The sequence below is a fragment of the Gobius niger genome (genome assembly GCF_951799975.1).
Source record: "Gobius niger genome assembly, chromosome: 7".
Classification (NCBI taxonomy): Eukaryota; Metazoa; Chordata; class Actinopteri; order Gobiiformes; family Gobiidae; genus Gobius; species Gobius niger.
The window spans coordinates 11,825,914-11,840,894 of record NC_136858.1 but is presented as its reverse complement, the minus strand read 5'-3'; the positions used below and the strand labels follow the sequence as shown (position 1 = coordinate 11,840,894).

Sequence of the window (14,981 nt, the reverse complement as noted above, 5' to 3'; positions counted from 1 at the left end):
TACATGTTTTTAATGGTATGGGAAACTGGAGTACCCATAGGAAACCTACATAGACACGGGGAGAACATGCAAACTCCACACAGAAAGACCCCGTCCAGGTATTTTAATAAAATAGGCATCATAAAGGGTGAGTTTGGTCCATTCTTCACTCCCAGATTTGATCCCAAGCTGGACGGGTCTGTCTGAGTGGAGTTTGAATGTTCTCCCTGTGTCTGTGTAGGTTTCCTCCAGTTTCCCCTGGTTTCCCCTACCACTAAAAACATGTATACGAACATATTTTTGGACACTTAGAATTGTGTGTATGGGAAAGAACTCAAAATGCTCAGAACTAGTCCCGTGAAAGTGTGCCTTTGGACGATGGGTCAAAAAGCAGCAGGATGTTACCTTTTTAAAGATACAAATGTGTTAAGGATGCTGTCTTAAACCTCTGTCTCCGCAGGCAGGTAACATCTACATTGTGGACTATGAGATTCTGGACGGCATCACCGCGAACGCTACAGATCCATGCACCATGCAGTACATGGCGGCTCCCATGTGCCTCCTCTATAAGAACCGGCAGAACAAGATCATGCCTATAGCCATTCAGGTGCAAACACACGCACTGATAGTGATGTTGATATGATAATCGACTCGAAAAGCAAGAATAGAGAAAATTTTAATTGTTTATGGACACAACATTTTCCAAGAAACTAATTGAGGAGGTCAAACTCAGTCTATCACCGTTGAGCATTTAGCAAATAAGTCACTTTTACCATAGAAATAATCGTAATGCCTTTCTGAACCTGTTCCTACAAATGCTCACATTTTGTTAGCTGTCAAGTCCCAGGCCCGTTCATATTTATTTATTTATTTATTATTTATTTCACAGGGACATTGCAAGTCAACATAGTACAAAACAAGCTTGTTACTGATGCGATGCAAAAAGAGTTTATAGCTAGTGCTAATTTTCAACTCCAGCCCCTGGTTGAACTGGCCCATATTGAACATTTTATCCCCATACAAATGAAAAGGGAAGCCAGGTGCAATACTAAACTATGGGGAGGTATGTTTTGTCCTTTTCATGGCCTTTATAAAATTGTTGTACTTTCTTTATCGTTAACATTTTTTAAGATAATGTTTAGTGGCCGACCCCACAAAAGGCAGAAACTTTACTGAATTTGATTTAGCATTTAGCTCAGAGGACACTTTTATACGCTAATTTGTATTTAAAGTAAGATATCAAAAGGTGTGTACATTCATTTCTAACAAGGGTTACACCTAAATGTGGTCGATGGGGAACAACAGCTGAAAACACCCTGGATCGTTCATAATTTGCGATTTTTGATGGCTAAAGGAAAAATACATCGAGAAGGCTAACGGACCTAGTAGGCTAGTCTGTTTCCCGGACTAGTCTACTTGCTAACTGTCCGCATACATGAAGATTGAACAGCACTTCTCCCTTATATTTCTATGACTTTTACCCCCTAATTATTATCCAGCATGAATCTAGAAAGGTCTGAACATTCAGTAATGATTTCTAGAAAGGCTTTGATATCATGTAAATGTGGTTGATGGCTTGACAACAAACAAAGACCTCTGGATTGTTCATAATTTACGATGATGGATTGAAGCCACTGAATTACACAGCTCCATTTAATTGAAGCAAATGGATTTTCTTGATTTAAAAGACCTATTTCATTATTTTGTAATGTTTAGCGAGGTAGCTGGTATGCTAACTGTGCACGTATATTGTTTCTATGATTTCAAACACCTGAATTTGTTGTAACATAAGTAGTAACAAGTAGCCTCGGATCGTGGGCGAACATCTTTGCTGAGCTACTGACCCCCATCTCCGTGTCTTCCAGCTGGGACAGACCCCGGGCGAGGACAACCCCATCTTCCTCCCCACAGACGGTAAATACGACTGGCTCCTGGCTAAGATCTGGTTGCGCTCCTCAGACTTCCACCACCACCAGACCATCACCCACCTGCTGCGCACCCACCTGATGACGGAGGTGTTCGGGATCGCCATGTTCAGGCAGCTGGCCGCGGTGCACCCCGTCTACAAGGTACAGCTGGAGAAGGGTGGGGAGGATTTCACATGATCACGATGATGACGTTAGTTGATTGTTTGTCTTTCTCCAGCTCCTCATCCCTCACATCCGCTTCACCATCGCTATCAACACCAAGGCCAGAGAGCAGCTCATCTGCGAGTGTGGCATCTTCGACAAGGTGAGACGAGGCGAAGGAGCAGAATAATCTGTGCATGTGTTTCCAATAAGGTCACACGTTAGTTCATGGCATCATTTTGAGGATGACGTACAACAACATTCAAAAATATCACCACTCAGGAGGAAAATACATCAAAGTAAACCTCAGAAAGATTGCCCCTGAGAGCACAGCGTGTATCTCTGTTTATAAAGCAGTCAGTCCAGCTACAGCATGATTTTGCAAAAAGCTTCCATCTGCTTCCACTCTAAAGATTAAACAAACTGCTCATGTTCGGCTGGCAGTGCACCTACAGCTATAACAAAGGTCGGATTTTGGGACGATTATTCGTTATTTTAATACCATGATTTTTTCTCCCTTAAAAATATTTGCATTGCTCCAAAAATAACTTTTAGGATCGATTGTTCGGGCGCTTTTTGGATCCAAAAGCGTGCAATTAAAGAATGTGCCAATTTGCCAATATTTTATTTCTTAAAGCATTGTCTGTGCTTGTGTGTGCGCTATTTTTGTAAGTCCCTAACTTCAATCACTGAGATGCACAGCTTAATATAATGTACATTAGCCAGAGGTCTCCAAGATGGCGGCCATAGCAACAAAAGTCACGCAACTGAAAGGCATGTATTAATGTAATGAATTTGTAATTGACAAGGTCCTTTCCAGTCACTGCAGGCTGTCGTTTTGTTCTATTGATATAATGTGTCGCTATTGGTATAATGCAGACACAAAAGATCCAGTTGAGACTAAGTTTCCCCGTCCTCCCTCTCAGGCCAATGCCACAGGTGGAGGGGGCCATGTGCAGCTGGTGCAGAAAGCTGTCAAGAACCTCACGTACAGGTCTATGTGTTTCCCCGACATGATCAAGTCTCGAAACATGGACAACAAAGAGGAGGTGCCCACCTACTTCTACAGGGATGACGGGTATCTGGTCTGGGAGGCAACCATGAGGTGAGAATTTACTCCAAACATGTTTCCGATTTTTCTCAGGAGGCTGCTGGTAAGAGATAGGGGTGGGCGATTGGGGTTTGGTTTACCAGAAAGGCAACACGAGTGTCATCTGCATAGCAATGGAAGTGAATTTAAAGTTTTCTGAAGACTGCAACTGAAGGTAGATGATGAACAGAAGAGGACCAAGGACCAACCCCTGAGGAACACCTGGGGCAATAGTAAAATAATGGGGGGTCAATAATTTGAGCCTGATTAACTGAGCGTGGTCTGAAAGGTAAGAATGGAACAAGATACAGGCAGCGGGGAATAAAAATAGACGTTTTGTGAAAGTTTGTTAATGAATACTAGACAACATGAAAGAAACGACCTAGTGGACATGTCGACCCTAAAAACATTCAAGAAAGATGGATAAGTGAGTAGGCTGCTCCACTGAAAACCAGTGGAGATGCTAACAACACATAATACTAATAGTGGAGCGCCCTCCAGCGCCCGACTGGAGAGGGGGGAGTTGAGAAAAGGTCATGAACGCAGACACAGAAGGACAGGGGAGTGGTTGGGGAGGGGATATGTGTGCAGTTATTTGCATAGTCCTTGAAATGACTGTTCTGTTCGTGTTTGTAAATATAGCCGCAAAAGCCTCTGTCCATATCTGGTTTAGCTCCGTACTTGGCCTTCAATAGGGAATGTTGACTGCGTAGGAGGGATAAGAGGTCCAGCTGCTTCAAACTCCGCCCAAGAGATAAAAAAAAATAAAAATAAACCCAGACACATTTCGAAATCTAGATTGGAGAACAAGCTGACCAATATTTCGACACGCACAGGCGACGAGTGAGTGCTACTTGTTACACAGAGAAGCATCTTGCGAATAAATGCAACTAAATGGCATTCCAGCATGGCGATGTCATCGCCACAGAAGCCAAATGTGTCAACTTTGAGCTGTGATTATTTGCTTCAACAGTACAGAATGGGACGCACACACATCCATAACCTCTATTGGCTCTCCGAAAAGAGAAAAATCATCTGTGCAAATTGAAATGAATTTGAATCAAGTCATCTCTGTCCCCTCTCCCTAGTTTCGTGTCAGACGTGGTTCACATTTACTACAAAGACGACGAGGCTGTGCGAGCGGACGGGGAAATCCAGGCCTTCACCAAAGACGTGTGCAGCTTCGGGATGCAAGACTTCGACCACTGCGGTAGGTTCCGTCTGTGTCTGTGCATCCAACTTCCTGACAGCAACCGTGAAAACAACAAGCATGAGATGAGCAGGTGTCTGAGCATCTATTTTTCACGAGTCGGAGAGATGGCAGGGATGACAGGGAACAGACAGCGTAACGAGTTCAAATGCGTTCTGTCAGATCGCTGACAGTACCACCTCAAAGGAGCTCCGGGGCGGCGTCACGGGAGATTTCGGGGAAGGCTGGAGAATGGCACGGGAAGACAGTGGTTAGTCTAGACGCCTGTGGTGATTTTGTTTGGTTAAACGAAGAATAGAGCACAGGGGTGCGATATCACGATATGACGCCGACGGACCTCACCGTCCTCCTCTTTCCTGTGTCTGGATGTGATTGTTTGATTTGTCCATTCATTTGAGGTTCCATTTTTATTTAGATTTAGATTTAAATAGAATCCTATTGACTTAAGTGCAACAAACACATTCCCCCATGCATCGGTTTTGTATAGCGCTTTTCTGGACACTCAAAGACGCTTTACATTGTATTATTAGTGGTAAGTTACTATTGTTACCAAAGCTGCCCTGGGGTAGACTGACAGAAGCAAGGCAACCAGTCTGCGCCATCGGCCCCTCGGCTCCGACCACCACCAACCACTCACTCCCTCACTCACGACATTCAACAGGCTCCCTCGGTCTCCCATCCAAGTATCGACCAGGCCCTTCCCTGCTTAGCTTCCAAGGTCTGAAGGGATCGGGCAGAGCAAAGGCGGTATGGCATGACCTCTGGCTCTTGTAGGGGGCACTCTAACAGTCTGATTTCTGAAGTTCAGGACACAAGTTTTCACCTCTAATAAAATATTTCACCTCCCAAGTACCACCAGACCTAGATCTAAACCGATTATTCAATAGACCCAAATTGGACCAAATGTTATGAAAAAACCTCCCAAGTTGTTTGAGATTCCTTGCACTTGTTTATTGACTGTCTCCTCAGTTGGAGCGTTAGTCACAGGTCCACAGTGTCTTGTGTCCTGTGGCCCTTCTCGAGAACAGTGATGGTCTGACTGCTCCTCTGGGTACACACTCCTCCTCCACTCCTGGGATGTCCCGCTGCTCCGCGCTCTGCAGGGATTTCTTCAGCAGTCTGGCGTCAATATCCTGCAGCATCTCCTGGAGGTCTTCTCTATCAGCCTGGAATTGTGAGATGCGGTCCTTTGCCTTCTGTTCTTCAGCTCTCAATCCGCTCAGAAGTCTACTGGCCTTGTCAATGTCTTCGTTCACATTCTCCAGAACGAATTTGAGACTTGTCACCTTCCTGTGAAGTGTCCCAATGCACACATTCTTTTCCTGCTCGAGGGGTGGCCTGAGGGTCAAGCTCTGGAAGAATATGAGATGGGCCTCCGTTTTGTGCAGCCGAGCCAGGATGCCCTTCTTATAAGTGAGAAGCTTTGACATGACGCTCTCCTGATGCCGAAACTGGTTTTGGTTGCTCTCGATCATGGCTTGATACTGTGAGATGAGGCCTTCGATCTTCTGCAGGAGAGAAAGTTTTCGCTTCCTGAGTGTCTGGAGCTCTGAGATGAGGATCTCCGGACGCTGGTGGTTGGACATCTCTCGAAACTTAGCTTTTTGTCTTGTCTTCGAGCACGCCTGTGTGGAGTAGTTTGAAAATACACTCTTTCTAAAGGATCCACTTGTTTTGATTCCATTTATCTGCTTTGTTTACTTTTGTTTTACTTAGTATTCCATTTTCGTGCATTGCAAACTGGGAACTTACAAATTTCCATTTCACTTACTAGTATGAGTCCAGTTAATCAAAATGGCTTGCACAAAAGGCAGACGTTTCAGAATTATTACAAATTATTTCCTCCAAAGCTTATGACAGGAAGAAACCCACTGATTATCCACAGAGCACCTCTCTTCCACTAATGTTCAAAGCCTAAATAAAGGTTTCCACCATAAACTTTTGACGATTCTGTATCATGTTACAGTATGTATTTTTCAGTCTTTAGCATTAACCATCAAACATGGCAAATTAAGAATGACCAAGATGTTTTGCCTTATTTCAACCCTTCGACCCTCCGCGTTTGCGTGATGCCACAGCCTGTTTAAAAGCACAATTAGGACACTTTCTTTTAGTGATTGCCTTTTACTCTACTTTATTCTACTCATTATGGCTGTAAATACATTACATTTGCCTGAATGGTTGTTTTCTATTTACAGAAATTTCAACTAGCTACATTATGAAGCTCTACTCCTCGTGGGCTCAAACTCCTCACATGCGAGCTGATTCATTTAACTCATTCAAAAGCGTGTCTAAAATCGCACAGAGTTTTCCCAGCTATAGAGTTGTTGGTGATTGAAACAATGAAAAATGTACATAGAAACTGTCTGTCATTTTTTTGTTCCTTTCCCCAAACCTTTTGTGTTTTCTGTCGCTAGAGGTAAGTCTTGTTAGTTTACCATGTGGGTAAAACAGATTACTGTGAACAACTGCCCAACCTCATGTGAAGAATTCAGTACACATTAATTGGCTGCATTCTCAAAGTTAGCCATTTTGTGGAGGAGATCAGTTGGTTCCACCGTCTCCTTCCTCCTGGACCGTTCGGAGATCCGGCCCGCACTCTCCAGACTCTTCCTCTCAGGTCTGTAAGGACATGGTCTGCAGTAGTCTGAGCGTGGTGCGCAGCTTGCCTTCGATGTTGTCTCGTTTGTCCTGGAGACGTGCGACGTGGTCTCCCAGCTCTTGATCCTCAGCAAACATCTCCAGCAGCCCGGTCCTAGCAAACACCCTGCTGTTTTATAGCCGACTGATGAGGAGGTGCTTCATTTCCTCCAGGGGCTGAGGTCGGCCTTGTCTTGCTGCCTCTTTGCCAGGATTTGCGTCATCCAGTTGGGGCTCTCTGAAAGTAAGGTCAAACCGAGCTGTCGCATGGCATGGTGACGGTCTCTCGTGGCTTGATGCTTTGAGATGACGCACTTGATGGCCCAGAGCTCAGCCTGTGACCTCTCCCTGTGGGTCTGGAGCATTCGGTGCTGCCTCGTCTCCTCCGTGAAGGTCTGGGCCTGTGGCGTGATGTGGTCTGACATCTCTCGATCCTTTTATAACCTTTCTGTTTACTGTCTGCCTGCCTTGAGCCCGTCTGTGTGAGCGATTTTTAAAATGACACACTTTCCGAAGATATGTATTGGTTTGATTAAAATAATGTGTTTTAGATAACGTTTGTTTTGCTTCAAGTTTTAATGACTTATTTAGAAGGTCAGAGCAGCAATTTTAATGAAGAAATGTTGGGCAGAAAAGTTATTTTTATTAGAATTTTTCAGCTCCTGACAGGAAGTGACATAGATAGAGGCAAAGTTCCACAACACTTTGACTCATTTCCCAAAGACTTAACACAGCTCTGTGGTTTAGTGTCACTGGTGAAATGGCGCGTTTCAACATTTCCTCGAGTCTCATGTCACAATGGGCTTTTCTGTAAATGCTGTGCCTCTAAATGTGTTTGGAAAGCTATTATTTCCTCAGTGTTAGCGTAAAAATAGCGTCAATTTGGGCAGTTTGTATATGGTTTAGCGCCCACACATTATACGTGATAGAGCTGTAATTTTTGTTATTGACGATCAAAAAAACGCTGAAACCGTAAGTGCAATGAAATCACTTTCAACATTGGCTATTGTGGTTTGTTTTTCCCCACAGAGTTTCCCAAGTCTCTGAAAACTCGCGAGGAACTGAGCGAGTACCTGACTGTGGTGGTGTTCACAGCCTCAGCTCAACACGCCGCTGTCAACTTTGGACAAGTGCGTATCAGGCCAGGGGGAAAAAAATCAAACACTCTGTCTTTACTGAGCTGCCGAGATGAAACGCTGGCTTTTGCATTTCTATTCTTTATCCATTCTATTGCTATATTCAACATAGTGTTTGGGTGCTAGGGTTAGGGTTAGTTACCCCTAATCAGGATATAATTAGGGTTAACAACGGCAAATGTAACGTAAGTTGTGTTTCACTCACACAGATCTCACACATATTTTGAGAAAGTAGAAGGTCTTGGCTTTCAAATTAGGTATCACACTGGCATATGGGCTGTAAGCTCAGATTTGGATGTAAATAATTGTTTACCCTAATCCTGACCCTTGAGGCTAACGGCTATCATCAAATAAATTGAATGAGCCTGCGCCAAAAAGAATCAGCATGTAAGTAGTTTAAATTTTGTTTACATTGTTTTATTGTCATTATTTAACACTAGCCTTTAGCTCCAAGATAAAAGCTCCGCCCTTACGACCGCTGGAGTTTCCTTTGGGGCAGGATTCACAGCGAACATGATGTTTGTAATCAGTAACTTGTCCTTTTCCAAATCCTGAGCTCTCTCTTCATTTGTTTGGGACCTGCTAACTGTGAATGTAACTGATGGACAGCGCCGATGTTACTGTCCAGTCGGAAACCACGTGGGGGCACCGTGCATATATAGCCTGTAGAAAAAGTTTCTAAATCTACAAAGGCCCTCGCCCCTCTTGTGAATTCTCAAGAACACACTCCTGAAAGCACTGGTAGGGGGCGCTCCAGTCCCCCAGGTGTGGTCATATTAAAGTAAATGTGTGCATTTAGTTCAACCGCTTGTATCCTGGTTTAGAGAATCCAGTGTCTGTGTGAGAATGGGGCTCTGAACACACAACCTCCACCACCAACCAGGAGCCTTCATATGGTATTAAAGTGATAGTCTGGAAGTCTTAATGTTTTACAAACTTTATAAAATCTGCTAAATCGACCACCTGGTCTTGCATTTTGATGGAAAGTAAGTAATAATATATATATATATATATTATTTTTTGTTAAGTCCTTCCTTCCTGGATCTCAGCAACCAATCAGAGTCTAGTATCCTCCCTTTTTGACCAATGAGACAAGCTTTTCCTGTGAACCAGCCTGTCAGGCTGTCCTTTATCATTTACTTTTGAAAATCCTGTTCCTTCTCTCCTCATTTTGCAAACCAAGAACTTTGAGGTTAAAGAGGGAGGAATTTGATTGTTTACTTTCTAATTTCTCTCTATTTTTCCTCACTTTGCAAATTTACAGACTATCACTTTAATCCCTAAAATAACTTTGAACATCTTTCAATTTCACACACAAGAACCCTGTTTGATGGGGCGCTACCGAGGCATATTTTCTGGCAAAACCCCCACAAAATTAGAGCTCTTTTCTTTCTTTTTTAATTTTTTTTATCACTGTTACTTGTGTGTTCATGAATTTAAAGTAAATTAAAGTCAAAGTTAAAGAAAAGGGTAAAGGAGGCATGCGCTGTAATCTGACTGCTTGTTTCTCTGCTGTCCCAGTACGACTGGTGCTCATGGATCCCCAACGCCCCGTCCACCATGAGGAAGCCCCCTCCCACAGAGAAGGGCGTGGCTGACGTCAACCTGATCATTGAAAGTCTGCCGGACAGGGGGCGCTCCAGCTGGCACCTGGGCGCGGTGTGGGCCCTGAGCCAGTACCAGGAGAACGAGGTACACACGGTATACGCACAAACAACGCCATCTGTGAAGCTTCTGCTCAGAATACGAGCAGATCTTCCATCCGCTCCCTCCCTCGGTGCCGGCGTAAAGCTGTGTGCACGTCGCCTGTCTGTTGAGCAGCATGTTGAATATGTGGTTGAAGAGCGGTGAGCACAAACATTAGAAGCAGGTGACGTCTTGTTTTTAGAAGACGATGAGCCTCATATCTGTGTGAAATATGAATATATAAAAACGTGACACCAGGACCAGCCTGTAGCTCTAAAAATAACAGAATTTAACTTTTTTAAAGGGGGGGTATAATGCAAAATCGACTTTTTCAAGCTTTATATCATGTTATTATGTCATTCCCTCATTATAAACATGCCTGAAGTGTTGCCTTGGCACATTCACGTATTTTTGAGTAATCTGTAAAAACTCTGATGGCAGCCATTTTAGGGATAGCTTTGCCTGAGTCCTCCTAGGAACGCCCCCACCTCCTGGAGACGCCTCCGAGCTTTCGTCACCAGCCGAGTAACCAACCACTGCTCCTCAGCAGAACCCCTTCCCCACTGATGCCACGGACAGCGTGTGGAGGGGGCGTGTCGGAAAGGGTCAGAGGTTCTTAAAGAGACAGAGGCCTATTTCAAGACATTCGCTACAGCCATTTTGAGAGAGCAATTTTATACAAGGCAGTTATTTTAATTTACTGCATTTACAGACCAACAGAAGGTTTCGTCATCATTGTAGTGTGCTATAGACTGGTGCTATGTGATTGATAAAAGCATAATACCCCCTCTTTAAGCTATTTTCTTCATATTTACTATTGTTTGGTGATATATTATGAGTGCTCTTTTTTTTTTCTTTTTTTTTTTTTCTTTGCAAAATTAAATACATCTGCAATAACACACTTCACAGGAGACATATCATGACACTTTAGAGCTTTTGTTATAACATAGTTCCTTCTTCCTAATCCTGTTCACTTAAGTTGTTTACTGGATTATGTTGCGTGATAGATTCTGAAAGTGTCCTCTAAAATTTTGAATGTGATAATTATGCCCTAGGTCTCTTCTTGTTGTGAATATGCCCTTTACTTCCTCACTCCTCTCCTCACACAGTCCGATCCAACTTCAGTACCTGCATCTGGGTCACTCAAACTGCATTTACTAGAACTGCATGATGGATTTGTTACCATGCAAATGAAGGCTGTTTTTTTTTTTTTTTAAAGTGCACTATGTAACTTTTTAGGTTGAAAAAAGAAAGTTCAAATTAGTGTGTAATTGACCTTTCAGTGACCCAGTGGATATATTGGTGCTTAGCTTGGCACATTTATTTTCCATCACAGTGGCCTCTCAGAATTAATTCTCTTTCAGGTTTTTTAGGATTTCAGAAGGTTTTCTGAATGGAATGCATATGTAACCATGGACACAGTTCAACCTGGATAGACTCAAACAGACAAAAGCAGCAATTAAGAAGATTGTATTGACATGTATATTAGTTTTGGCGATCAGAGCCCGGCTGTAGACATCGATGGATGTATGAAAGTCAGTAAGGATGAACAGCTTGGAGTTAGGGACGTCTTCCCCGGAGCCTGGACACTGGTGGTGGTATAGGAGACCCGTGAAGGATGCTGCAGGGAGAAGCCGTGGGCAGAAGAGGCGTATACGGGGCGGAGGTGGGTCGCAGCACAACTGAAAAGCGAAGGAACCATGATTGCTGGGGCTTAAAAGCGGGACCGATGGTGATGATTGGCTGCTACGGAGGTGCGGCTCTTTGCGCTGAAGGCTGAGGTGGAGGTGTGGCCCTCACGGAAGCTATCATTGGTTGCAGGTAGGTGACGCTGAAATTAGTCTCCCAGGTTGAAATAGCGCATAGGCTTCATTTCAATCATCAGTGAAAACCTAAAAAACAATTGATCCTGGATCGTCCTAAAGGGCCATCAGGATGGTAAGAAAAAGTGATGCTAACCACCCATACAGCTGCTGGGTCACTGGGAGGTCAAATACACACTAATATCAACTTTTTTTTTTAAAGTGGAACCAAAATAGTTTTGTTTCTGTGTGTGTGCAGCTGTACCTGGGCATGTATCCTGACGAGCACTTCATAGAGAAGCCAGTGAAGGCGGCCATGGAGCGCTTCAGGACGAAACTGACCCAGATCAGCAGCGCCATCAAGAGTCGGAACGAGGGAAAGAAACTGCCTTACTACAACATGTCTCCGGACAAGATACCCAACAGTGTGGCGGTGTGAAAGGTCAAATACGGTGTCAGAGAGCGCGGTGCCTGGGAAGTGTCTTTCAAATATTTTGCTCTGCGGCTTTTCGGGAGAAGAAACTTGAAAATGAAATAAGAAAACCAATTTGCTCTTTCTGTTCAAACGTTTTTGGAAGAGTCTTTATTTCCTTTATTATTAGTTAGTTTAAAAACTTTAAAATCTTTGCTTGGTGGCAGTTCATTTATCCTCACCCTTCGTTTCCGACAGGTTTCTTCATTTAAAAAGCACAAAATTAAGCCTTGTCACTGCACTATTCCGACAATAATATATAAGCATCGGTCTAAATTCATTTAATCAATGCACATCACAAAAACAAATCTACATGTGTTTCCATCAAATAGTTTATGCGAATAATGTTTGATGGTTGCCTGGTTACAGCAGGCGGCTGAATGAAGCAATGGCAGCTTTTACCCAGCAGAGGGCGATCTGTACATGTGTGATTTATCACTAAGTGCTGCTTTTTCTGTTCCTGTTTTTTTGTTGTTGACCACATTCATTTATCTTGTCGGTATTAGTTAGTTAGCCTGTTTTTACCTGTGAATAAATGGTCATTTAAGCCTGGTTCACATGGGAAATTTTTTGAATTGTCAGCAGATTTTCCAAACCTGAGAGGCCCCACACAGCGATAGAAAAATCACGGGTGTAACAGTTTTGGTCGGACAGTGTGCGGTGCAGCCACGAACCGATTTCACTCACGAACATTCCCAGGTCAGACGCAAAACTTCTCGAGATCAAAAATGACTTTTAAAGTAAACATGGCGGACGGAGGAGAGGCAGTGCCATAGTTTGTAGTTTGTTTTTCAATTGATAAAAAAAAAAATCAAAAGTAAAGGTGTTGGTCAAAGGAGAGGAGACAACTCAAGCATAATGGAGATGAGTTATTTTCACCTCGCTTTCTGATTGGCTACACGTCACTGTCAACAGGCTGCCCTTGTCTGTCCTCGGGACAAACCCCACACCAGGACAAATCAGGCCAAAACAATCCAGCATGTTAAATATCCCCCATTTGTGGTCGGATCAGTCCCAACGTCCTTCCAGACGAGAGCCGTCTTTACACACCACACCCGGCAGGAATATCTGATAAGATTATCTTACGAACCATTACCATTCTAATAGTGGCCATACCGCCTTTGCTCTGCCCGATCCCGTCAGACCTCGGAAGCTAAGCAGGGAAGGGCATGGCAGGACTTGTATGGGAGACCGTTGGGGAACACCAGGAAGCCTGGTGAATGTGTGAGTGAGTGGTTGGTGGTGGACACTGATGGTGCAGACTGGTTACCTCGCTTACCATCATCTAGTATGGAGACAATTAATAACGCACAAAATTGTAAAGTGACTTTGAGCGTCTGGGAAAGCGATATATAAGACTAATGCATTATTATTACGATAATCGGAGTGTCCTTAAGATTGTCGGAAGGGGAGAATCGGGGCAAAAATCAGCCTATTTATCCTGCCGTGTGAACCAGGCGTTAGGTGACAGACATGCTAAAGCCAAGTCTTGAAACACTTATACTGATAGACATCACATCTTATGAAGATCGGGCTGCGTCTGCATCCCTGGGCAAGTTTTTAGTCGGCTAACTTTGTCCAGAGTTACAATGCACTGTTGTTCGCATGAACGCAGCGCCAGAGTCGGTGCAGCGAGGTTTGAGCTCCTGCACATCTGGGAAAATGTATTTGACTCCTTTTCTTCTTCTCTTCTGTCCTCTTCGGTTCAAAGGTCGGCTCCACAAACAGTCAAGTGTTCTTTTTATGCGCTACGTCAAACTAAACGCTGTCTTCCAAAATGCGCATTAACGCTTATTCGCAAAAAATCGAAAAAACATCTTTAGTGAGCGTATAAACTTTTTATGCAAATTAAAGGGATTCTTCAGGATTTTGAAACAACGGGCCTCATTTCCTAGTTATCCAGAGTGTTTTCATGCAGTTCTTATATTTGGAGAGTTTAGCGGTGCTAGGCTAGTGCATTTCTATGGTAACAGCTAGCCTGCATTAAAAACAGTCTGACCCGAGCACAGTGCACCTGAGGCAAATCACTTATAACACCAGACTAACCATATAAATGTGTCGGTAGAATAATTTTTGAAATATAACTTTTAGAACATTTTGAGGGACTATTTTCTGGCAGATCAATCCACTGCTGCCTAGCTTACAGCAATGAAGCTGATGCTGCTCACATATAAGTTATTTCAAATGCAAAATGGTTATAATTATTCTATCGACACAGACATTTATATGGTTAGTCTGGCGTTATAAGTGATTTGCCTCAGGTGCACTGTGCTCAGGTCAGACTGTTTCTAATGCAGGCTAGTTGTTACCATAGACATGCGCTAGCCTAACACTAGCCTAGCACCACTAAACTCTTCAAATATAAGGACAGCATGAATTAAAAAAAAATATCTCCAGAAATCAACAACACTCTGGATAACTAGGAAATGAGGCCCTATAGATACAGACGGTGTCTCTGGATTCGCCCATATATGGTCATGTTTGAAAACAGTTAAGGGGGAAAACAATTTGGAGAAAAATCTAAACTTGCTGAATTATGAACATAGTTTTCTACCAAATAAAGATACAAAGACATGGAGAGGAGCAAAGTGGTTCAACAGCCCATGAATAAATAAATAAAGGCGAATGCCTTTAACATGGTGCTACATGTTAGCATTGTGCTAATGCTAACACTAGCTAGCACTAGCGACTGACGTTTTTTTCCGCTTCAAACAATCTGCTGTGAATTAACATCCATCAGGTCCATAAGGACCTGATTTCACTTTACTTTATTTGTATGTGATAAAAAAGTTAATATTTCACCAGAAATTGTCTAAAAACTGAAAAACTGTGTTTCCCAGAAGATTCTATTTCCCCCCTTGCGAAGCCACGCCCCCTTCTGTGACACGATGCGGTCT

At 43.3% G+C, this 14,981-nt stretch overlaps 1 protein-coding gene across 1 annotated transcript in view; it reads left to right on the top strand.

Annotated features, from left to right (window-relative positions):
* The window catches only part of alox5a (arachidonate 5-lipoxygenase a), a 24,337-nt gene extending 12,086 nt beyond the window's left edge, over positions 1–12,251 (top strand). Inside the window, exons 7-14 of the mRNA XM_079559919.1 lie at positions 440–586; positions 1,845–2,048; positions 2,125–2,211; positions 2,975–3,153; positions 4,227–4,348; positions 8,018–8,118; positions 9,646–9,816; positions 11,872–12,251. Of these exons, the coding sequence (XP_079416045.1) occupies positions 440–586; positions 1,845–2,048; positions 2,125–2,211; positions 2,975–3,153; positions 4,227–4,348; positions 8,018–8,118; positions 9,646–9,816; positions 11,872–12,051 (1,191 nt within the window). The 3' untranslated portion in view covers positions 12,052–12,251. The remainder of the gene's footprint in view (positions 1–439; positions 587–1,844; positions 2,049–2,124; positions 2,212–2,974; positions 3,154–4,226; positions 4,349–8,017; positions 8,119–9,645; positions 9,817–11,871) is intronic.
* The last annotated feature ends 2,730 nt before the right edge of the window (positions 12,252–14,981 follow it).